Here is a 25541-nt window from a genome sequence, read left to right on the forward strand (position 1 = left end):
TTATCCCAATTATTAATTCATCCTGCTAATTATGCTTTCTTTGCTACACGCTGTAATTGCTGGGTCTTCAATCGTACTTGTTTACAAATGCCTGGAGGGAGTTGTTCTGAATGCTCTTAGAATATTTTCTAATAACTATAGGCCTGTGACTCACGAGGTAATTTGTGGGTTATGTATTTCCCTTGTGTATTGATGTAGAGCAGTCTGATGTGAAACTACAGCATCCTCCAAATGCCCAGCTTGCACTTCTCTGCACTGACTGAAGGCAAATAGCCTCACCTTGCCATCCTCTAAATCCTGGCAGTGATGGGATCCTCCTGCGAGTCAAAAAGCTCCCCTGTCAGAGCGCCACCATTCAACCAGGGGTTTTCTCGCGCATGCGCACGGGTGTCAGACGATCTCATCGGGGAGAAAAAAAGAAGTTCACACACAAAGCCACGCCTGCGCGGTGTGCCTCTCATTACAAGCGAAGTTGCTGCATCTTTTTAGGAAGCTACATGCTTTCTTTCGACACCCAAAGGTCGCATGGTGTCAGGGACGCGCCTAGTCACGGGAACAGAACCGCGCGCGCTCACGAGCAGCAGGATCGCGCTTTAACAGTGAAGTGTATCAAACAGCGTGCGGGGATCCAACCTAATGGTTTACATTGGGTCACAAGGACCAGTCAATGATTTGCGCCAATTGCTTTTCCTTCTTGTTCGGCGTCTATTTTGCAAACCTTTTGTATTTTGCACGCGGAGGGGCTGACAGAGCAAACTCATCTGTATGATCGGGGAGCAGGAGCACACAGTATGGTCCGGGAAACCAGACATCTATGGGTGGGAAATTTACCCGAAAATGTACGAGAGGAGAAAATCATTGAGCACTTCAAGCGGTGAGTAGAAAACACTAACGAGCGATCGGTCGGTGTGTCTGAATGTGTGTGTGACTGTAAGGACGAGCGCACGGCCAGCATCTCCCTCTGTTGTCACATTTTTTAGTGAAGTCGGGATGAAGCAGGAGGTTCCCCTGTAGCAAAGTCCCATTTGGCAGCGGGGCTGTCAGCTCTCCATATGCAGCTCCACTGCGTTGGAGAAAAGACAAATCTGCACGCGTCGCTTACAGCCGTTCAAAGCAGGTTCTGGTGCAGGTGATAACTTTACGTGTCCCTACATGTCGTGTAGTTGTGCAGGTATCCTGCCAGCCTGCCAGCAGCCCACTTCTTGCAGCCGCGGTGACCGTTTAGGAACACACATGATCTGCAGAAACGACAGACTGTAAACAAACTTCAGCCCACCCGGTGTCAGGACGAGCCGTGCATTGAACAGTCTGCACCCCCGATTTATTATTCGTTTTCGCAGACAAAAACGATGTCCAGCCAAGTTTGGACTTTTCCGAGTTTGTCCGGTCACCTGTGCACGGAGCACGGTGACTGAGCTTGCCGTGCTCCCCTCTCTCTCTCCCCCTCTCCCTCTCTCTCTCTCTCTTTGCCCCCCCAACCGGACCAGAAGCGTTTTGCACGGACAGATTGTCCAAGACGAAGTCAGCCAGTCACTTGACGCCACATCGGGCTGCAACATTGTTGTAACAAAAAAACAACAACCCCAAAACAAACCAATCCGCTGAGATTTGAAGCGGCTCGTTCGTGCGTCCTGCCTGATGTGCAACACTGTAGCGTCGTAGTGGCTCCTTGTGTTTACCCTGTGCGCGCATGAACACAGAAAATGGTTGTTCTCTGCCACATGAAGACGGCGTCGCTTCCCGCAGCTGCTGACTTGCAGCTTGATCCGGCAACATCCGACATCCACACTGTTAACTCGCCGTGCAAATCGCGTCTTTTATACTTTTTTTTTTTATTATACGCAAACCCCCCTTTTTGCACTATTGTCTGTTGGAGAATAAAAAAAAAAAAATGTGAATATGATTTTGTTTGTGCGTCGAGGTTGCCTGCGCGCTCTCGCCTCTCTTCTCGGCTGTCAAGGAAATAGCCTGATCCTCGGTTCATAGGTGCAGGGAGGAAAAAAAAACAAAACAACAACACATTTTACATTTGCGAGCAGCATTGCGTTTTTATTTTGTGACAGTGCAGGCGTCGCCACACTGTGGGAAGCTGCTTAATGAGCCCTCTTTAATCACATCTAGTAAAATCCACAAGATCCATCCTCCAATATTATTTAAATTTTTTTTTTTAAATATTAGAATTTCTACCATTCTGCCTTCCATCCAGGGCTGTGTGCGCTGTCGTGGTCTCATCATTCACCGTGATGCTGCCAGTGGAGTCTACAAATACGCTTCATGTCTGATTCATGCAGCCTTTTTTTTTTTTTTTGCACCCGCGCGTAATAACGGGCCACCTTTGGGCCGTTTTATTGACATAAACCCGTGCATTAACGTGTGTAATTTTTCTTTTTTTGCGGGGTTGGGTGGGTGGTGGTGGGGATGGTGACCCGGCAACCTCCTGCACACGCACAAGAGGAGAGAAAACGGCGTCTGCGGTGGGTTGTAAGGCGCCGAGCTGCCTCCCACCCTCCCTCCCTCCCTCCGCTGCGCTCCGGCGGTAACCCAGAGGTAGTCGGAGACTGTGTGCAGGTGCATGACAGCCTCAATGTGTGATAGAAGTCATTGAAGATGGGGGACGGCAGAATGAGTAAGCAGTGTGAACAGCTTTTCTAAAATGGCGTCGGGGGCTGTTCAATGTTGAGAACTGGCATGCCAATAAATTTATGGACACCCTGCTGTCTCTCCCGGACAGCAAAAGGAAGAAGAGGGGGGGAATACACTGTGAGGGAGGGGGGAGCTTTGTAATCCTACACTGGGCTCGTAAATTCTGTGTAATAGGCTTCCTGTCTGTCCGCTGAATATCACTTAATGATATATTTTGTCATTTACAAGCTTCTTAAGGGAATTATGAGATGGACACCCCTTTATGCATCAAGTACCACCAAACTATACATTTTATTTGTATTAGATTATTATTATTGTTGTATCATTCTTTTTAGTAGAATGGTAAAAAAAACCAACAACACTTGAATGTCTTTATTTTGTGAAATTGAATAAAACCACTTTTATTGTAGCGGCACTTTATGATTATTTCACACATTTTGTGAGGGTTTCGCAGTTTTGGGAAATGCCTCATTATTTCACATTTGCACGTTTTTCCAATTGCTATGTGTAGAAAATATATTAATATTATAAGGGATTTTGACGTATATGCTTTTGATGACATGCCATGGCCAAGGTTCTCGTTGCTGGGTTACTGTTGCCTTGTTAGAAAATCTTACTTCCCAACGCTAAATACACACAGAATCCATCATCACTGTGTTTGTTTAAAAACATGTCTTTGCATCCGTGAAAGTCTTGAAATATTAATTGTATATAAAAGTAGACGTCCCGTTTTAAAATACAGAAGCACTGATGCAATGTATCTGTGTCTGATCGCCATTCTCTCCCACTGTTTCTGCTTCAGATATGGACGAGTGGAGAGTGTCAAGGTCCTGCCCAAGCGGGGCTCAGAAGGTGGAGTTGCAGCCTTTGTGGATTTTGTGGACATTAAAAGTGCTCAGAAGGCTCACAATGCGATCAACAAGATGGGGGACAGAGACCTGCGCACTGATTACAATGAACCCGGCACAATTCCTAGTGCAGCGAGGGGGCTGGACGATAGTCTGTCCTTAGGCTCTCGTGGCCGGGATGTATCAGGGTTCACAAGGGCGGCAGGGGGTGCCGTGTATGGGGCCCCCACGTCGCTCCACAGCAGAGATGGACGCTATGAACGCAGACTGGACGGGTAAGTGGACAAAGTTTCTCTGAAGGCAGGGGGAACCGCGGTTTCTAGTCAACACCTTACCGCCAAGCATCTTTCCACCATTTCATTCACTTGTTTTGGGGTTAAAGAAGAAAGAAAGAGTTCATGCTCAAGAGTTAAAGCCTTTAGGGGCCCTCCTGTGGTCCTCAGAGTGGGGCTAAGTCTCCTGGATGTATACCTACAGGTAGACACTGAGCGTTTCAGTGAATGAAGAGCTTGCTTGTAAACAAGTGCATCAGGTATTTAAATGGAGAGTCGGTAGTTTAAAAGGCTGTTGGGGAATATCTCGGTGAGCTTAAATATTTCTATGAGGCGGAATATATCATTGGTGGAAGGTACGGGGCAAAGATTGGATTCCGTAAAATTTCCCCGGATTATTGGAGAATGCTGGAGAGAGAAAGAGAGAGAAAGAAAGAGGGAGACAGAGAGGAAAAAAGAGAGAGAGTGGTCCAGCGGCCATCCCTGGGATTCCCCTAATCTGGAGTTACGTTTCCCTGCTCGGTGGATTAATGTCACCCATTTTTCCTCATTTAACAAAACAACCAAGAGCATACATTATATGTAAAAGACACCATTTGTCTGGATTTAGTCTAATTTGGTTTTCGGTAATTGTGTGCGCCTAACTGAGGTGTGCACTTCTGTCGTGGGCTGGAGTCGTGGATAACCTACTCAGGATATTTATTCCCCACTGTTGGATTAACACTGGCCAGACACCTTAAGGATATGCGGTCATGCAAAAGGTATGGGTTGCTTTCTTGGTATTTTCTTTTTTTTTTTTTTTTTTCCTAATTTTTTTACTTTTTATTTGGGATTATATCAAATATCAGGGCATTACAAATTGAATACTGGGAGATCGAACTCAACAAAAACAAGTGAGCAAATAAACTTTTTCCCCTTGCCTCTTATTTTTTTGTGGAGATTATTTTTGACTTTTCATCGACTCAGACTGGCAGATTTTCTGCTACGGACTACACGTGGATCATACAAATCAAAGACGACTGCTGGAAACTGGGGACTGGAGAACTGTACCACCGTGCTGTTGGAGATAACCTGTGGATTACCTCGTCCTGTTTCTTAGTGTGGAGCTATAACTAAACATTGGATACAGTTGACACAGAATCCGAGAACTGAGTTGCACCCATGAGCTGCGTTTCTCACTGACTCAGCACAGGCTTGGACAGCATTCAGGCTCTCCGGCTTCTGAAAGGAAACCCACGGATAGACCATGGACATGAACACCAATGAGTCTCTTCAGTTATTCTCCAGCACTGGGATGAGTATGGCGCCACTGTGAACAAGAACTTGGATTACTGTTACGAGACATCTCGATTGTGTGAGATTTCTCTACATCCACAAAAGGAATGGTACTACTTTATTGCTTTGGACAGTGTGGCTAAAAGTGGAACACGCAGGACTCAAGAAAAGAAGATACAAGATCTTTTTTTTTTTTTCTTTTTTTTTTTTGTACTTCCAGTGCTCCTGCTGGGAAATCCTACTATTGAAGATGGGATCCTGGATATGATGCATTTATTTTTCCTGGACTCAAGCAGATCGTGTTGTTTTTTTTTTTGTTGTCTCCCCACATGTTTGGATGGATAAATGAACTGCAGCCACGGTTCAGTGACATTTTCCAGCATAGAAGACATCCTGACTTGGATCAGTACAAGACTGACTATGTTTTGATTATTTTATGTCGAGCGACCACTCCAGCTCATCAGTGCACGAGGTCCCCTGCCCCCAAGACGAGGATTACGTTTTCTATCTTGAGCGATTTTGCTTCGGCATTTTTTTCCCCTTCTCCACTCAACATTTTTGCCCATTTTTTTGCTCACAAAGTTCTATCTCACTAAATTGTATTTGGAATTATAGGTCAAGTTACCACTCTCTCAAAAGGTTGGTATGTCCTGCCCTGTGTTATATAGCTGTCCTCTCTAACCCCCTAGTTTGATCCCCTGTCTCTCTCCATTTTCCCCACTAACCGACATAGCTGGTGCATAGACTATTAATATTGCCTGTATGTTAATATTGTATGTCTACAAGCTGAAAATTGTACTTTACCTTGTATTGTTTTCCTTTCTCTTCCTCTGACCCCACCTCAGCTCCCGCCCCCTGCTCTCCTGTTTTTTGAATAGATTCGTAATGCTGCTGCTGTTCACGATAGCTATAAAAATCCCCTTTTCTAAAAGGCAGAAAACAACCTTAGTACAGGAAAATGTGTGCAAGAGTTCAAATCCAAATATCTTTCACATACATTTGAAATATGTGCAAAGATACGCAGGAAGGACTTTCTAGACGACGTGCAAAACGGCTAATGTGCTTAAAGAGAAAAATGAAGGATCAAATTCTTTATAGGACATAAGATGAATGTGACATGCATTTCTGAGTTGAAACAGACAAAAACAGTAAAAAAAGAAAGAAAAAACAATAAATTACCTCACCGATTCAGGATCATGTAAGGTTTGTCACGGAGTTTCACATTTATTATTACTTGATTAATAATTATTAAATGATTAAAATTCATTAAAAATGTGTCAAATCAATGTACTTTTTTTTCAAAGTAATTTCGAACTCAGTAGAAGGATGATGCTGAAATCATTACTGACTTTGCACCCCCCCCCCCCCCCAAAAAAAAGCATATTCCAACCATGAGTAATTGCCTGGATTGAATTGGACAAGAGCAGAATGTGAATTCCTTAGAGGCTGTCACAGATGCGGCTCTCCAATTTTATACTTTCCATCTATTTTATGTTCTAGCATTTCACTCTTGCTCGGTTTTTTTATTAGATTTTATGAGCTATTCCTTTTAATTGTTTCTTCATATGGCTGCAGGTGATGTTGTGTGTCAGTGATCAGGATGCTTCATGGCATCACTGGCTTTACAGCATTACTGCATCCGTTTGGTAAATTTCTTTAAAGAAAAAGAGTATTTTTCACTGGATTGGCTCAAATCTAATTAGTATTTCTATTTGGATGTCGGTGTTTTTTTTATTTTTCCGTCTTCCTATTCAGGAGATGATGAATCATGTTATAAGAAGACATGCATTGTTAAAGTTCAGCACCACAGGGTGGCCAACGACTCCAGTTAAACTGTAAATGGGAAACAGAGATTTGATAATTACCTACCCGTGGCACTTCCAAATAAATATGCATGTGTTGCACCCATATGAGGGAGCCTCCATATAAGATGCCTTATTATCATGCTGCTGGAATGCAGCCGTATAATTATGCCGTTCACGTAATCCCGAAACGGTTGGCGTGCTTTGCATGAGGTGGAGTAGACTCATAATCAAACACTGATGGAAATTCTGCCCCCCAAAAAAAGTCTAACTGAATTATTTTTAAGCTCTATGAATAATGTAGGGCCTGATTTGTGTAAAGTGAAATTGAAGTGAAATTGAAGGGTATCTATTGAGCAGCGAGTCTGCGCCACCAAATTAGCATTTTCGAGAGCATCTAGGGGTCAAGGTAATCCATCAATTTCACAGCAGACATCGTTATGCCATAGATGTTATTCATGAATCCGGCACACAGACGATTAAATCAAATAAGCTGAAACAGAATTTACCCCTGACCTGCCATACTTTTATGTATAGCGCAGTAAAATACAGACATAGAGTATTTCTCCTAATCCAATTTACCTTCGACGTTCAGAACAGTTTGTACGTCCGTTAACGTGGTTTGTTCTCGTGTCCTATGGCAAGAATCCGAAATGCAAGACTTCATTTAAAACCCTGAAATATTGTGCGCGTCATAAGATCATATTTTTGTCGTTTTCCCCCTGAAAACTGTTTCTATTTTGACCACATCACACAAAGCAGAGGATACTCTGGCCAACGAGGTTTTTAAATGTTTTTATTTCACCAGACATTTTCAGGATTATTGTAGTCTGTTACAGTCCCCACAAGTGTGGTAATGCAAACACGATTGTGACATATCGTGTAAAGGCCAGGTTTAGCATTTTCACCTTATACATCGTTTGCCAAGTTGTCTTTCAGTTTATCACAGAGCTCCAGCGACGCTGCGAAAGACACTATACATCTTCAGAGAAAGGCGGCAGTCTCTATGTAAAAACACTTCTAATTTATTCTAGATGGTTTCTAAAAAGCTCAGTCAATGACAGGCAGAGGTGTTGCTCATTTAACTCTATTTATTATTATTGTTATTTTATTTTAAGATTCAGATGATTCTATTTTTGTGAAATGATCAGAAATGTAACTGTTTGGTTGCAAAAACCGAGTAATTAAACCTAATGTTTGGTATTTATAATGCATGGGAGATTACAGGATTGACCATTTCCCACAAATTGAAGATGGAATATTATAAAACAGCTTGACTTTTGAAAACAAAAAAAGTGCATTTTATGGATTAAAGAACATACATTTTGCTACCATCAGTTATTTTCTTTTATTAGAATTACCAATTAAAACCTGATGTGAACTTCACTTTAATTCTAAACAACTGCACTGGTCTCTCTGTAAAATATGTTTTGGATTTTTTTCATTTGCATAGATCAGTAGCAAGCAAGAAATAGTTCATAGATTGGTAGAAAAGGCTTATAAAAATGTTTAAATTGTACGTGAGAATCATAACTGAACCAAATTGAATTCAGTACATTGGGATTATAGTTCTCTCCCACCTTTCTAATATTTGCTATAATCCCTATCCTAAAAGAAGAATGAACATAAAATTCCCTTTAAAACTGGCCAAATTAGATGTATTTTCTTAAGACAGCATTCTCCTTCCTTTTTATCATGATTCCATATGCCTGGTGTTATTGATCCCATTATATAGACGGCAGATTTGGTCGGAAATCTATAAAATGGTAATGCAGACTTTTCAAAGATTTCCAGTAGCTTTTCTCTTGCTTGTTGTGTTTAGACAGACTGAAGTGTAGGATGAAACTATGTCGTAATGTAGCAGGATGCCCACTGTGTCTCACACACAGCACAATTTCTTGTTTCAGGACTATTTTAGAAACACAAATTTGGCTCACATTTATCAGCATATCTAAAGCAACATAGTTTACGGATTATGGAAGTCATAATTTCATCTTTTTTTATTCAAGGAATTTTTTTTTTTTTTTAATGTTTGCTGTACTTATTAAGCTCATTGTTGCACAAGATTGCTTCCTAGTATAACCTGGGCTGCATCCAACAAATCTCATATATACCACTGAACGTACAGAATCTTTACTGTATTGTAATGCCACACACTTATATAAATGAGCCTCTGTTGGTAATTATAAAATTGTCTTGAATTTGTGTTGACGGTTCTAATATAAGCCAACTCTTGTGTTTCTTCATCTTCCCGTTTAAACTCAATGAAGAACAAAACACAGTCTTCTGTTTAAAGTACTAGTTTAAGGGGGGGTTTGTAACTCTTTATTTTATTAAACCATATTCAGCCCCGTGTTTGAACATCGTGGCTAATTTGCTTATTATAATTTGATCTGAATTCAAACAGTGGTAATTGCTGTCCTGTCCCGCTCATTATGGTGAGTTTGGTAATATGACTGCGGTAATGACACAGCAGTTGTATTACCAAATTAAATTGTGATTGCTTCATTCAGAAAGAGGGAGTTCAGGTTTGAGCAGATTGTCCTTATTAGCACCGTTTCTAACGTGCGTCTTGACAAAAGATGCTTTAAAGAGCTCTCCTTGTTTTTGGATCCGGAAGAACAAACGGTGTCAAATAGTGTAACATTGTAAACAATAGGCCTGTCGAACGTCACCTCCAAAAACCTTCAACAAAGCCTCTCAGAAGACTGATAAAATGCTTGGAAGATGTGGCTTTGTTACAGTTGCTGAATGTAACAAGACCAGAATGACTTGACAGTTCATAAATGCATAAATCTGCCAGGCCTTTCATTAAAAGCAATTTTTGTGCAAAACTGTTACAACCTCCAATTAGGCTTTGAAATAATCAGCATGTTTCTCATCTGTTACACAGCTGATGCACTATTTATTTATTTATTTTTTTGGACAAAAAGAAAATCAAATGTTGGTGCGTTAGGTTGATTGTGTTTTCAGTTAGTTTTATCTTAAAGTAGTGTCCGGGTATGTCTTTGCTGCTTGTTCTGCGATCCTGAATGATGGAAGCAGAGCTGCATTCAAAGAAACTCAAACTTATTAAGGTTATATCTTCACAGAAAGACATAAAACCCAGAGACTTAACAGCTTCTTTTACTGTAGAAATATGTTGTTTGTATGTTGTTGGAAGGATTTGATACATATAATGTCCCTGGCATACCTAGTTTGACTTACAAAAAAACAAAACATTAAACAGTCCATCATTTGAATCCCTTGTAGTCCGAGAGTGGAAAGAAAATTCTCTTTTTTTTTAATGCCAAAACATCTTTGTCCAGCCTCTCAGTGTCTCATTACTACAATTATAGCCGAGACACCTGATATTGTGTTTTTTATCCCCCCATTGTCAAATGCTAGTAGCCATCTTAAGTCTCTGAAATGCAACGGTGGCGTGACTTCCTCTTTCTTCATGTTTCTTAGGACGGCGGAGAGTCGAGACCGAGCGTACGATCACAGTGCCTACGGACATCACGAGCGTCCCGGTAGCAGCTTTGACCGTCAGCGACACTATGAAACAGACTATTACCGCGAAGCAAGAGAGAGGACTCTAAACGCAGCTGGGAGCGGGTCTGGCACCTCCAGTGGAAGCGGTACGACGGTGTCGTCTGGAGTTGGTGGAACTATAGTTAGCGCCGTTGCTGGGACCGCGGGAACAAGTGCATCAGCAGGGGCGGCGACTGGAGGGAGCGGTGGATCCACGTCCAGCGGGGTTGGCTTTTACCGCTCACACAGCCGGAGTCCTTGTCGCTTTGAGACGCCGGAGCCTCGCTATGAATCTCGTGCCAGGGAACCCTTTACTTTGGCCAGTGTGGTTCACAGGGACCTTTACCGCGAGGACAGGGGCCGGCGTGGGGAGCGGTCGTATCGTCACAGTCGTAGCAGGTCTCCACACTCGACGCATTCGCGAAATCCCTCGCCTCAGAGACTGGTGAGCCAGGCTGCTCGTCCTCCACGGTCGCACAGCGGGTCGGGTTCTCGCAGCCGTTCCTCCAGCTCCGACTCGGTCAGCAGTACCAGCAGCAGTACGAGTGGCAGGTGAGTCTAATCCCGCTGTCAATCTCTACTTTGGCACATGGCTGCTGTTCACCTTTGGGCGTCCCAGTCTTTGGCTTTCTGGATTTCCTTGTAGGGAAATTCACTGAGAGTTTACTCACTGATGCTGTGATGGTCAAAAGATTTAAATACATCGCCATGTCCTCACTTCATTCGGTTACTCGGCATCATTGGACACCATTTTTTGCCAACATGCTAAGACTTGTGTGAGATGTGTGAACTTGATGTCTTTCATTGGCTACCACACACAGTTGGTTATTGTCTCCTAATGCAAAAGGTTAGTTAGCAATAGCTTGAAATGTAAATGTTTGGTCAGAAAACAAAGATGCGAGTAGAATTTATTTACATCGTTAAAGCTCCTTTAATTGTATTAAAAAAGAGCCAACTTGAACAAGAGGTTTAGATTTGTATTTGTACATCGAGGCTCCACCTGGCAGGTGACCCACCTCTCTGCAGGTTTGAGAAGTTATTTCAGAGGCACATGATGAGAAGGAAGTTTACTGCATGTATGACACTCCTCTGTAGAGATGGTACTTTGTCCTTCTGTCTAATCATTGGTGAAAGTTTCAAATGACAAATCTTTGTGTTCAAAGCTGTTGGCTGAGGTGTGGATTGTGGACAGGGTTCAAAGTTTGGGAAATTACATTAATAGTGATGTAAGGAATTTAATGTTGTTAAAATTTTACTCGAATTAGTTTATTACCTCTGTACTTTGCGTACTTCATGTACTAAAGTGCCTGACACTTTACTACGTTATTTCACATTATTGTTCACTCCACTGAATGTCATTTGTTAGCTGTCTTCTTTATTTTTCTTTAAGTGGACCTCACAATGCTATCAGTTACAAAGAAGCTAAGGTTTATATTAGATCTTCCTTGAAGTATTTTTTTTTGACAAAACTCACATTTTTTACATTTTAACAGGCAAAACTGATACTTTGATTTCCTTGTACTATTCAGATGGTTTTGTTGCATGCTGTGGGTGTCAAATGTCCAGTAGCTGTGAATTTCATCATGCTGCTAAATCTGGTTTGTTTTCAAGATGAAAAGCATATTGAGCTTTTTTTTTGTGTGTGTGTGTGTGTGTGTGTGTGCACAGTTATGTGTTGCTACATTTGATAGTAATTTGATTTTCATCCAAGGTCTTGCAAAAAAAATAAAACAAGGAAAGAAGAATGTAAAATTAGATATCTCTGCAGGTTCGTCCTTGCAGATTTATCCCCTTTGCATATATTTTGTACCTTCGGACACAATGGTCTACGGCTCTGAATGACATGTAGCGACACATGTGGTTCAATGAGGAAGTGCTATGGGGGAATTTCAGGAGACGGCTGCTATATTTTTCTCACTGCCTACCTCTGTGTATGGGTAATGGCTCCCCCCCCTCCGTGAGATCCAGTTGGAACTGGAAATTTCTGGCCAGTGCTGGCTGCCTGCCCACTCCCACAGGCCAGGCACCGTCAGCAGCACTTCCGGGAGTGTCTGAGCACAGGAGGAGAAAGTGAGAGGGAAACAAACAGCAGAGGGCCTAGAAGGCTGAGACAGACATGGGAATCGTTTGAGAAAAAGGTGCATGAGGCAGCCATGAATTCATCTGCCTTGCGTAGATCTGCCTTCAAGCAGCTGCACCGTATTACAGTGAGAAGTGGGAGGAGAGACGTGTATTTAGCCTCATCATTTGGAAAATGTTGCATCTTTAAAAAAAAAAAGAAAAGAAAACAGAATCCTTCATAGGAATTGCCTGCTTTTATGCAAGTAAATCATCGTGCACATAATGAAATGCTGGTAAAATATTATCTTCTCTCAATCACAACATTCAGATTTTTACTAATGTTCATGACCCTGCCTTAAAATATAACTACTTTCTTCTTATCATTATACATGTAAACTTTGAGATAAAACTGTAAGTACTGCTTCAATGTATTAAGTCCATGTTCCTCTTTTGCTCTAGTGATTCTAGCAGTAGCTCAAGCGATGACTCTCCAGCACGGTCAGTGCAGTCGGCTGCTGTTCCTGCACCCTCAGCACTTCCTTTATCCTCCCTGGACAAGGATGAACCACGTAAAAGCTTTGGCATCAAGGTCCAAAATCTTCCTGTGCGCTCTACAGGTTAGTTGTATGGCGCTCCAGAAACATGTAAGCCCTAAAGCAGTCTGGATACAAGAGCAGCGGTGCGCCAGATCTATGTATACCTAATAAATAACGGTACATTTGAATAAAAATCAGCATTAGTAATTCATTTTTCAATAATCATATTAATCCTTTTGATCTATTTGCTCTAGATACAAGCCTTAAGGATGGTTTGTTCCATGAATTTAAGAAACATGGAAAGGTCACATCTGTACAGATCCACGGAGCTTCAGAGGAGCGCTATGGGCTGGTTTTTTTCCGCCAACAAGAGGATCAAGAAAAAGCACTTGGGGCATCGAAAGGGAAGCTATTTTTTGGCATGCAAATAGAAGTCACAGCCTGGAATGGACCGGGTAAGTTCAGACTCTAACTGTTATAAACAACGTGATGATGAACAAGTCCACAAACTCATGCTCGGTCCCTTTCAGAGACAGAAAGTGAGAACGAGTTTCGACCTTTGGACGAAAGGATTGACGAGTTTCATCCAAAGGCCACGAGGACATTATTTATTGGAAATCTGGAGAAAACCACCACTTACCACGACTTGCTGAACATCTTTCAGCGCTTTGGAGAAATTGTGGTAGGTTAATGTTGTTAAGGGATTCAGAATTGAAATGATGACCGTGCTCTTCGCACTTTGAGATGACTGTGCTTACAGACAGAATAATTTTTGTTGTCATTGTCCACAAAGGATATCGACATTAAGAAAGTTAATGGAGCCCCACAGTATGCTTTTCTACAATACTGCGACATTGCCAGTGTCTGCAAGGCCATAAAGAAGATGGATGGCGAGTATCTTGGTAACAACAGACTAAAGGTGAGAATTATACTCATCAAACAACAAAAGTTACCTATTCATTATTTGTGTGTTTATGTAATTCTCAACAATACATTGTATTATGTATGAGACCTGTTTGTGTAAACTACAAGTTTTTTTTCTGAATTTTTTTTAAATCTATTATTCATTTTTTAGCTGGGCTTTGGGAAAAGTATGCCAACGACCTGTGTTTGGTTGGATGGATTAGCATCAAACACAACTGAGCAGTTTCTTACGCGTCATTTTTGTCGCTATGGACATGTTGTAAAGGTGGGTTTGCTTGTTTGTCTTCTTAGAGCTGCGTAGTGTGTGTTTTCTTGAACATTGGGAGTTTATTTGTCTCTGTGATCTGCAGGTTGTATTTGACAGGATGAAAGGAATGGCTCTTATTCTGTACAACAACATTGAATATGCACAAGCTGCAGTCAAAGACACGAAGGGATGGAAGATTGGAGGCAGTAAAATCAAGGCAAGTGTACTCTAGATTCGGTCTGAAACCGAAGTATTTTTTTATTTTTTTTGTGGGGCTATTGAAACCAATTTCTTGTTTATTTCTTCAGGTGGATTTTGCAAATCAGGAAAGTCAGATGGCTTTTTACCGTTCAATGCAGGCATCTGGGCAAGATATTCGAGACTTCTATGACATTCTCTCTGAACGAAGGTTTGTTTACTACCCTTTAGAAAAGACATAAAACAAAGTTTTATACTGCACCATTTGATATTAAAGATGAATATTGTGTATTTTTTAACAGGGACGATCGACGAACCCAATATGAATTTCAAGCAGAAAGACAATATTATGAAAATGTACGAACACCAGGAACATATAACGAAGATCCACGTCGGAAGTACCCTGCTAGAAGTCGGGAGTTTTATACTGAATGGGACCCATATCAAGGAGATTACTATGATCCACAATACTTTGAAGACCCTCGGGAATACCGGGAATACAGAGCTGACCCTTATGAACAAGACATTCGTAAATACAGCTACTTGCAAAGGGAGCGTGAAAGAGAGAGGGAGCGTTTCGAAACTGATCGTGGACGTGATCATGGGAGGAGGACCATTGAGCGTAGCCAAAGCCCATCCCATATTACTCCTCGTCGTCCTGCGAGCCCCACTGCATCTCCTTCACTATCTGAAAGGATACCAAGCGATACAGACAGACGCATTTGTTGCCGATCCTCTGAGAGAAGTGGGAGCTGCAGTTCAATCTCTCCACCTAGATTTGAAAAGCTTGAGAAGACTCGCTCCGAAAGGTATAACAAAACAGAAAAACTTGAAAAGGATCGAGTTTTTGAAATTGAAAGAGGAACTTTGGTTGACAAAGAAAAGAGGACTGGACGAAAAGATAGACCAGACAAAGACAAAAGTGAGAAGCAAAGGCTCAAGAAACTTAAAGTTGCATCACCTATTGCCCAGACATGTGAGACAGAGCCTGAACTTGAGAGAGACATTAGCCCTGAGTCTGTCCTTCGAAGCAAGACCAGTAAAATGCCGAAGGAAAACTCAAGCAAAGGAAGATTAGATCTTCCCCCATGCGTTGTGCAGTTAACGCGTGTCAAAGAAAAAGAAGGCAAATTGATTGGTCATGCTGTTCAAGAAAAACAAATCCCGAGAGGCGGAAATGACAGTCCAAGATTGGCATCTCCTACAGCTGACCAGAGGAGTCCTCCATTCCGCACAGAACCATCAAAAGGTGACGTGACAAAACACGGGAAAGTGCCAAGAGACAAAGGTATCCACAGTTTAGTAGAGATTACAGACAAAGATGGTAAAATCAAATCCAAAAAACACGGGAAGTCTGAAATAGGATTTGATAGTAGCATTTCTGTGGATATTGACCGTTTGGCTGCAAGAAAACGACGTTTTGAAGACTCTGGGAAAACGGATAGACAGAAGAGAACGAGTGAAGAGGACCTCAGCAGACCTGGCCTTTATAAACTGTGGAACAATACAAAGGAGACAGATATGGATAAAAATCTGTTACTCAGGGGAATGCATAAAAAGGAACACTATAAGGAAAGAAGCATCAGGATGATTTCCATTAACAGTCCTAAAGATGCCAGAGACTGTGAAACCAACTCTGTGGGACTTCCTCTGGAGCGGCGCTCGCAGCATGGGGAGCTGCCTGAAGACTCAATACATCAATTAGGCTGTCCCTACCTTAAAATGGATTTAGAGGGCTCAAAAAGTGAAAACAGCTCCAGTTTGACCAAAGTGCCAGATAATGGTAACCTCGATCTGGATGAAGTAAAAGAACAAAAACAGGCTTTGTCTGAAAATGAACAAGGCAGAGGAAGAGGCAGAGATTCGGATGATGGAGAGGAACAGTATGTACACAATGACCCGACTAATATTTGCACAAAACAAATTGAAAAGAGTCAGTGGCTTCGATCCAAGCTTGGCGATCATGATAAGACTGTCAAATATGACAACCCACTGGATAGTGAGGCCTGTGAGTTTGAAAAGGATTATATCGTTCACGATGCTGCAAAATCAGTTCAAGGCATGGCCATTGATAACTTCTCATGTAAACGGAAGAAGTTAGGAAGTTTTGACTTTGAAATGCTGAAAACAAAGAGAGACTTTAACTTTGCAAGTCCCCAAAAGTTGAATGAAGACGTATATAGCGTACCACCTTCGATAGGAGTGGGTCAGTTTTCTGAAAATGAGGAAGATGAAACTGCCCAGATCTCTGTTTCAGTTACCAACAAAGTAAGAAAAGACTCCCCAACAACCGTTGATAAATTTTCACACGTGGATTCACTGAAAAACAGTTTTGGCCTAACAATGAGACACTTTCAGCCTTCTGACATTGAGGTTCCGAAGCTTAAGACGTCATTGCTTGATGAGGAGCTGATTCAACACTGGGAAAGAAGGATAAAGTCTGATTCACTCAGAATGGAAATGACATTCCCAAGTAACATTTCCAAACGAGAAAACATCCACAAACGGCTTGGCCAAGACTTAGAACCTGGAGAAGTACAGTCTGATTCAGATGATGACGCAGAAAACAAACGTCTTTCTCCAAAGTCTAGTAGTTCTTTGTCTTATATCCTCAGAGACCGTGATGATAGGCTGACAGACATTAAACTTTCAGGTTCCTTGGAAAAAAATAAGTTTTACTCATTTGCATTAGACAAAACTATAACGCCTGATACAAAAGCACTTCTTGAAAGAGCAAAGACATTGTATTCCTCAAGAGAAGATAACTGGTCCTTTCTTCCCTCGCGGTTTCCTGTCTCCCACAGCTGTTCAGACAAGGACAAGGTAGAGTTAGCCCCGAGACCCATTCCCTCTTGGTATATGAAAAAGAAAAAGATTCGCACTGACTCAGATGAAAAGCTACACGATAAAAAAGAGGAAATTAAGCCACAGGACCCAGAGCGCCAGGAATTGTTTGCCTCTCGATTTCTTCACAGCTCAATCTTTGAACAAGATTCCCGGCGTTTGCAACGTCTTGAACGGAAAGACCAAGATTCAGAAACGGCAGGGAATAAGCCCTTTTTTAAGCCAGGTGCTTCTGAGGCACAGCCTGAATCTGGAACAGGTGACACTCCTCAAGAGCCTATTGTGCTTTTCCATAGTAGGTTTTTGGAACTTCAACAACAGAAAGACAAGGACCATTCCCAACCTGATACTGACAGCGAATCTGTTGTGGTGGATCAAAAAGATGAGGTTCAAAGTAACGATAACATCATATCTGATAAATTATCTGAGCCCGTATTAAAAACTGATGACAAATCAAGGAGCCCTCCTGCAACCTTGATGATTTCGCCGGTTCTTCCTTCACCCAAAGAATTGCCTTCACCAGAAAAGAAAGAAGTTTTGACTCCACATTCAGAGCAAGCTTTATCTTTTGTCAAAGAAGAAAAAGTTGAGACAGTTCTTGAGGCACCACCACCCTTTTCTCCACCTGCAGAGGACTTCAAACCAGTTGCTCCTAAGCTCACCATAACACCTCCCATCTGTCAGTCAGAGCCTGAAAATGAAATTGAAACAAAAGTAGAGTTAATTGAAGCTAAAATGAAATGTGAGGATTCTTTGGCCGTGGAACGTATTCCTGTTGTGGAAGACAAACCTCCCACCCCTGGGGGTTCTCTGAGCAGTTTTGAAAGGGAGAATGCAAATTTTGCCTTCTCTGACTCTTTAAAGAGTGAAGAAAAATCTGAAATCGTTAAGGCAGAACCTGAAATTGAAAATCAAGAAACAAAACACTTTGAAGATTCTCAAAAAACTGAAACGGACAGTGAAGTATGTATGCCAGAGCTAGTAGCTGAGATAAAACCTTTACCAAACCGCAGACAAGCCAAGAGCAAAAGGGCAAAACAAATGTCAGTGTTACGTGCTTCACAACAATCCCAAATTGCCACTGAAAAACCTGCAACACGAAAAAGTGAACGGATTGACAAGGAGAAACTTAAAAGGACCTCATCACCTCGAGCAGAGGCACCAAAAGTATCATTGGAGTCGAAAACCGCATCCAAATCACCAATACATGCTTCAGATTCTGAACCAAACCTTGAATCCAGTTTGATTCATGGCAGAACACGTCGGAGGAATGTGCGGTCAGTTTATGCCAAGCTACGCGACGCCGACCAGGCTGGCAAAGAGGTAGTGGAGTCATCACGCTGCATGCGTAAACGAGGGGCAGATAAAGAACCAGCACAACAAGATGTTCCGATTCCCACCAGTGCGAGGCGTGGACGCCCGCCGAAACGAAGCATCAAAAGAGTTGAAGATGTTTCACCAGTTAAAGTGGACCAAAAGAAAATGAATGAAGAACCCACAGAAGTTAAGGACGCCTCAAGTCCTGGGGAGGTTGTGAAAGCGTCTGAGGGGTGGCGTTCGCCACGCACCCAGAAGCTGCAACAGACATCAGTGACTTTATCTTCTCCAGCTAAGAAAGGAAGTCGAATGGAAAAAACATCTGGGAGCACAACAGTGATAACAGAACAAGCAGACATGCCAAGTCATGATGAGTCGGAGCTTAATCCTAGTCCCAAACCCGAATCTGAATTGTTTGCAAAGTCACCAGAAAAAGTAGATGATGCAGGCTCAGCAGTGCCCAAAAATGAAAAAGAATCGAGAGATTCTGGGGAAACGAAGTCTTCCGACAGTGATTTTGAAAAGATGGACACAAATTCCTCTGAGAAGAAACAACCTGAGAAGAGCATTAAAATGAAAACACCGAGGCTGAAACGAAATGCAAAGCAAGTCATTGAAGAAAAATCACACAGTTTAAAAAATCTGGAAATTCGTGTGAGTGTTGACGACGTCAAAGGTTTGCTTCGTTCAGAGGAGGATGTGCCTGATACTTTTGAAGCTGCAGCTATTCCAAAAACGAAGATAGTAATGCAGGAGACTGAGGGAGCAAAGGCAATAGTCTTTCCAAAAGAATGCAAAGAGCTTGGTGACCAGGAGAAAGAAGACACGTTGTCCGAACCCGAAATGCCAACTGATCCAGCTGCTTCCCTTCTAGCAAGACAAATGGAACTTGAGCAGGCCGTTGAAAACATTGCCAAACTAACAGTTGAGCAAGCCTCTCGGCCATTTAAAGAACCCCCTGCAGCGCAACCCGCTGCATTGCCTCCTGTCGTAGTGGAACCAGAAAGTGAGGTTGAGGAGGAGAAACCTGCTAATCCTGCAAGCGAAACTGAAACTGAACTCGCAGCCGCTATTGATTCCATTACAGCTGAGGAATTGTGTGGAGATGCAGATGGGTTCACAGCTGCTCCTACCTACAATACACTTGTACCAACCCCTGAATCCTTAATATCGTCATCCTCAAATGAGATTATGGAGCCTGAAACTCACATGGTAATCAACAATATTCTTGCAGAGGACTTGGATGATGACCCTCTGACACCAAGCCCCAAAAGATCAACAATGGAATCAAAAGCTGTTGAAGGTCCAATTTTAGTAGAAACACCTAAGAAAATGGGCAAAGCCAAAACTAAGAACATCAAAAAATCAAGAGGTCGTAAAGGTGCAGCGAATAGAAAAATAAATATTACAGAAGAGGTTTCACAGTCAGAACCCTCCCCAGTCAAGTTACCCGAGTCAATCCCAGAAGATCCAGAAATTATTAATTCCAAAGCAGTTACTGTTACAGCAGGTGTATCTGTGGCAACATCTGTGGTCACTGCCGTTGCCACTTGTAGGCGTGATGTCACAAGTGCTATAACTGTGGACACGCCCAAAGAGGCAGAACAGCCTGAGGTTGAGCAGCCTGTGCCGAAAGAGTCAGCATTTCATTCAGCAACAAGCAACATCTCCAGTTCTAAAAAACATCCCCAAGCTGCAGAATCATGTACCCCGACCTTTGCTCCTGCTCTGGCCCGCCCCTCACAACCTGTTTCCCAGTTCAGTGTACCTCAGCTGCGACCTGCCAAAATGCCACTTTCACCTGACTGGCCTCAGAGATCTGAAGAAAGCAGAATTTATGTTGCTCCCCCATGTCATGTCACTGTGGTGACTCCTACTGTACCTGCAGCAACTTCACTTGGAACGCCTTCAGCAAACCCTCCAATGCCCCCAGACACAAAGGCCTCGGATATTGACTCCAGCTCCAGTACGTTAAGAAAAATCCTCATGGAACCTAAATATGTGTCAGCGTCCAACAGTAATTCTATACCTACGACTATGGTGACATCTGCATTGTCAGAGCCTCCACGGATGTCGGAGAATGAACACCCCACTAATACAGGGGTCTCAAGGCAGTTACGTCCTGAGGACAGGGTGCCATTACCACCCCAGCCACTGCATCACAAACCATCTCCATTGACAGAGTCTCAGCAGAATTGTGGAGAGAAGACTCAGCATACCGTTATTACTCCTGCTACCTCGGTAATAAGTCGACTTCCAATGCCTTATGATACGGAAGAAACTCCACGAATTTCTCTGAGCAACAGAAGCGTTGGCCTGTCTATTCCCAAGCAAAAGTTCAAATCAAACTCCAATGAGAACAATCGAAGCCATGGCATGGACATAGCAGAGGATGGAACTAGAGGGCGCTCTGTTGTTGAGACCACTCCATACAATGCAGGCTCCACTCCTGGCCTAAGGGTCAATACATCAGAGGGTGTAGTTGTTCTGAGCTATTCAGGTCAGAAAACTGAAGGACCTCACAGGATGAGAGCTAAAATTAGTCAGATTCCTCAAGCCAGTGCTGGCGATATAGAGTTTCAGCAGTCTGTGTCCAAATCTCAGATAAAACAAGACCCACTTATTACATCATCCCAGTCACCAATCACAAAAGTAGCCTCAGCTCCATCAGCTTACGGACACACAGGAGTTCTATTAACTGCCCAGTCCTACAACTCTCAGCCTGTGATTTCCAGCACCAAGCAGGATAATCATGGATTTGACAAGTCTGAAGCACCATATCACACAGCATCCCAGGGTGGTGTGGTAAAAATGTTTCAACAGCCTGTAAGTTCTTCTCAAGTTTTAATGTATAGTCAGGCTGTGATACAGCAGCAGCATGGCAAGAGAGGACTAACTGCAGATGCTTTACCAAAAAAGATGGACATGGGCAAAGCTGTTTCGCAGTCTAACCTAAGTCCAGTAATGAGTCCTCACCACCCGTCAATCTCCGGACCTCGCATGAGCCCCAGTCCTGGCAATGCAAATGATCGGTCTGCTCTGCATCTCAAGCAGGAACCCCAGTCTCCACGAACAGCTGTTCACTCCCCGTCACCCTTTGTCAAAGCCGGTCCTCCAAGTAGCTCTCCTATTGGAACTTCAGTTGTTCTAGGCCACGGCATCTCACCAATGTCAACATATCATTCGGGTATGCATCACTCACACTCTGAACAGTCCTCCGTCATCATTCAACCTCACAGTGTCAGTCAGACACTGGCTCACGAATCCAGGATGAGCACACCACCCATATCTGGTCTAAACTACGGAAGACGGGGTGACTCTCGTTCCTCCCCCCACCCAGGACCCCAGCAGCACTCAAATGCACAACAGCCTAATATAATCCGTGACATGGTCTTGCAGTCCCATTCCACTCCCCAGGGGCCCGTGTCCGGTAGTAGTGGCAATACTGTCAGTGAGGAAGAACCCAGACACTTTAATCAAGGCCTGAGCAGGACATCGGTGCCCCAGATCCAGTCAGATGTAATGATGATTCATGGAGATCACAGAGGTATCCATTCAAGCTTACGCATTGACCAGTACAGAGACATGCACCAGCGAATTCTCATGCACCAGCAACTGGGAGACCATGGCGCAGTGGAAGTCAGGCAGTCCCGGAACTCAGAAACTGCATCGTCTTCAAGCAGCATCTCTGGGCCTTCAAAGAGTCCTATATTAGTGAAAAACATTGACATTTCAGCAAAGGAAACTCACAAGCCACTTGAAGGAAAGCTGATTCATCCAACTTCAACTGAAAGTAGAATCCGAGGAGTCCACGCATCAAGTCCTGTTATGGTGTCACCTCATGGAGTTCCGTTGATGCATCCAGGAGCTGCAGGCTCTTTTCCACTTTATCGGGACATGCGAGGTTTCCCTTCCCAGTTTTCAGGACACAACCTCTCTAACCAAGGACTTCCGTCTTCACAGGTTATTTAATGTTTTTTTTAATATGGTCATTTTGTCAAATTTCTTCCTTTTTGAGGAATGTAGCATTTTTGTCCTTTAAGCACACCAAGTATTAATAGTTTATTGTGATATGTATTTTCTTTATCAGGTCCATCCAGAACCCGAACTGGTTAACCGGAGTAAAATGTCTCAGTCACATGGTGGAAGTGATTCCAAGCCTGAGACATCCCATCTTCGCCATGCTACCTCTTCTGACCTCTCACACGTTTCACGAATTCCAGGGGGTACAGTCTCACCCCCATACCAGTCTCCCCTGATGTCTCCCATGGGTCTCACTCACAAGGCAGATGTCTCTATTCTGCAGAAAGGCCCTCCAGCCTTTCTGCCAACGCCTTCGCCAGCTAAGCCACCAACCAGTTCTCTGCCACCTCGGCCTGATGCTAAGCTGGAGCACTCAGGACATCGCTCTATTGACATGGTGCAGCTCCTGACGGTAGGAACACCACTGTACCAACAGTGTCATGAAACATCTTCAAGAAGATGCTCAAAGGGAAAATGTGTCTAAAATTTGTGTTCTCTTTGCGCAGAAATATCCCATTGTGTGGCAAGGCCTGCTGGCACTGAAAAATGACCAGGCTGCTGTCCAGTTGCATTTTGTTTCTGGCAACACCCTGCTCGCCCAGCGATCCCTGCCACCTCCAGAAGGAGGCTCTCTTCTCCGCATTGTCCAGAGGATGAGGCTGGAGGCTTCCCAGTTGGACAGTGTGGCTCGAAGAATGACTGTGAGTAATTTGATTTTCAGCACCCCCACAGTCGCCTCTGAAATTCCAGTTTGTCAAAATACAAATGTTGGTTTGAAGTACATGCACGGTAGAGAGAATCACAAGCCAAAGTGATCTCATTTATACTTTGGGGTGTTTTTCCTATTTTTATTGATGAAAATGTTTGTGGTAGGTGGAAAATGACTACTGTTTGCTCCTGGCTCTACCCTGTGGTCGAGACCAAGAAGATGTCCTTGGTCAAACTCAAGCCTTGAAAAGTGGTTTCATCACTTACCTGCAAGCCAAACAGGCAGCTGGCATCATCAACGTGCCCAACCCTGGCTCAAATCAGGTTTGTACTCAGACTTTAACTATTCATTTCAGTGGGTCACAGCCTTTCTCATCACGTTTCTCATCTTTTTCTATACAGCCAGCCTACGTGGTGCAGATTTTCCCACCTTGTGAATTTTCGGAGAGCCACCTTTCGCGCCTGGCCCCGGACCTTCTCAACAGCATCTCGAGCATTTCCCCTCACCTCATGATTGTTATTGCCTCTGTTTAGAGAACCTCCATTGCTTTTCTTGTTTTTTCTTAGTTTTGTTTTCCTGAACAAAGTCAACACCAGCCCTTTTGGACATATCCAGCGTCTAAACTGGAATTGCCTCATGTTTTTTTTAATGAGTTTAACTTTTTTTCTAGACTTGATTTAGCATGAACTCGCCACTCGTCACTTCACCGAGTCCTTAAGCCACCCAGTGATGTTGAATTCTAAAAACTGTACCTTTTACAGAGGATGTGGCAGGTCGAATGAGGATTTTTTTTTTTTTTTTGGGATCATTTACTTTTTGCCATTTTTGGAGGTGTTGTGCATAGCCTTTTCTAATTCATAGCACTCATGAAGCTATGGATGGAGACCTTCCTGTGGAATATTTTTTACCTTCATAAAAGTGATTGTGATTTTTTTTTTTTTTAAAGAGAAAAAAAAAGACGGTGAGAAGTCATTGCACTATATTAAGGAAAAATTGTGAACTCTGTACAGATTTGAGTATAAAATGCTACATGTTATGGGATTATTCTTGTGATCTGTCATGCTTGTGCGAGCTAAAAGAGAATCATTTGCCTGGAAGTTGATCAAGAATCATTTCAGCCTGATCAATCATGCCGCTTTTGCTTCTTCACCATCAGCAAGTACCTACTTCATTTCCGAGCTCAACTCTCCATCGCGTGGTGTTCCCTGCCCCAGGAACCCGTGAGGGGGATGTTAAGAGTTGTACAGTTTACACTCAATGCCTCAACAGGGGACAATATAAAGAATATTTAATTTGTTTATTTTTGTTTGCATTCCTCTTTAAGCCTGAGGGCTTCGTGGACCGTTGTGAAATTGTAAATATTATAAATATTTGAAGACTGACACAACATGGAGAGACCAACTGAATTATTTTACAAGACAGATCATGACTTTTGTTTGGTTTTGTTTTTGGGTTGGGGCAAGAATGTGGAACAGTGGGAAGGATCTGTACAGGATCCACGAGTGAATTTGCAAAAAGGACACAAAAAAAAAAAAAAAAAAAAGTTTTTTAAAAAAAAATTGAGTCTGTGCCAAAACGTCTTTTGCAAATGCTCAACACGCGCAATGTATCTAAAACATTTGATCAGAACCTATTTTCATATGTGACTTTGTATTTTGCCATTCTGAGGGGAGACTTGATTCCTTTATTTGTTTCTTTGGTAATGTTCACTCGCCCATTTCTGTTACTACAGTGCTTTTTACATTGTGAAACTGTCTTCATTTTGAATGAACCATTGTACTGTAGGGCTTTGCCATTTCTGTATTCCAGTGCTCTACTCTCCCCGTTTGTGGTCCTGTGCTGCCCCCTACTGTCTGAAACCATTCTCGTACCTACAAAGGACTGCATCCTGAGGTCCTTTATTGCCTCTGCTTCATGACAGATGTGCTATAGCATGCTTAATTTTTATTTTTTTTTTATATTAAAGGGTAAAGTAGGATCATAAAGGCAAAGAATGTGACTTAAGCTTGACATCATGCCGCTAATGGATGTGTTGATCATCTGTCTCTATCCCTCCCCTTATCTGTCCCCCTGAGCCAAGCTGTAAATACTAATGTCCTTAATCTGTGCTCTTGTGTATCCACCACACTTTATATTTGTCTTTCTTCAGGGTCCTCATTTTCTTTTTTGGTTTTTGTTTTGTGCGACAAAACAGCAGTCTGAAAGAGACAGGAGTCGAGGTATTTGAAACCGATGCTGAAAGTAAAACCATGCTTGTCAGTTTTGTGGTGTAAATATTTCAATGACTGCAAGCTGAATACTCATGGTTATGTTGAAGGCACTTATAATT

General features: G+C 42.8%; 1 protein-coding gene across 1 annotated transcript; it reads left to right on the forward strand.

The window, feature by feature from the left end:
* Positions 1–454: 454 nt before the first annotated feature.
* On the forward strand, positions 455–25541 carry spen (spen family transcriptional repressor). Its single transcript, XM_080470144.1, has 15 exons — positions 455–874; positions 3446–3766; positions 10291–10905; positions 12874–13031; positions 13205–13405; positions 13481–13632; positions 13744–13869; positions 14026–14139; positions 14225–14338; positions 14430–14530; positions 14622–22443; positions 22571–22915; positions 23010–23204; positions 23377–23535; positions 23614–25541. The coding sequence occupies exons 1-15, from the start codon at positions 792–794 to the stop codon at positions 23743–23745; spliced, it is 10638 nt and encodes a 3545-aa protein (XP_080326270.1). The 5' UTR covers positions 455–791; the 3' UTR covers positions 23746–25541.

The sequence above is a fragment of the Lipophrys pholis genome (genome assembly GCF_963383615.2).
Source record: "Lipophrys pholis genome assembly, chromosome: 8".
In the NCBI taxonomy this organism is placed as follows: Eukaryota; Metazoa; Chordata; class Actinopteri; order Blenniiformes; family Blenniidae; genus Lipophrys; species Lipophrys pholis.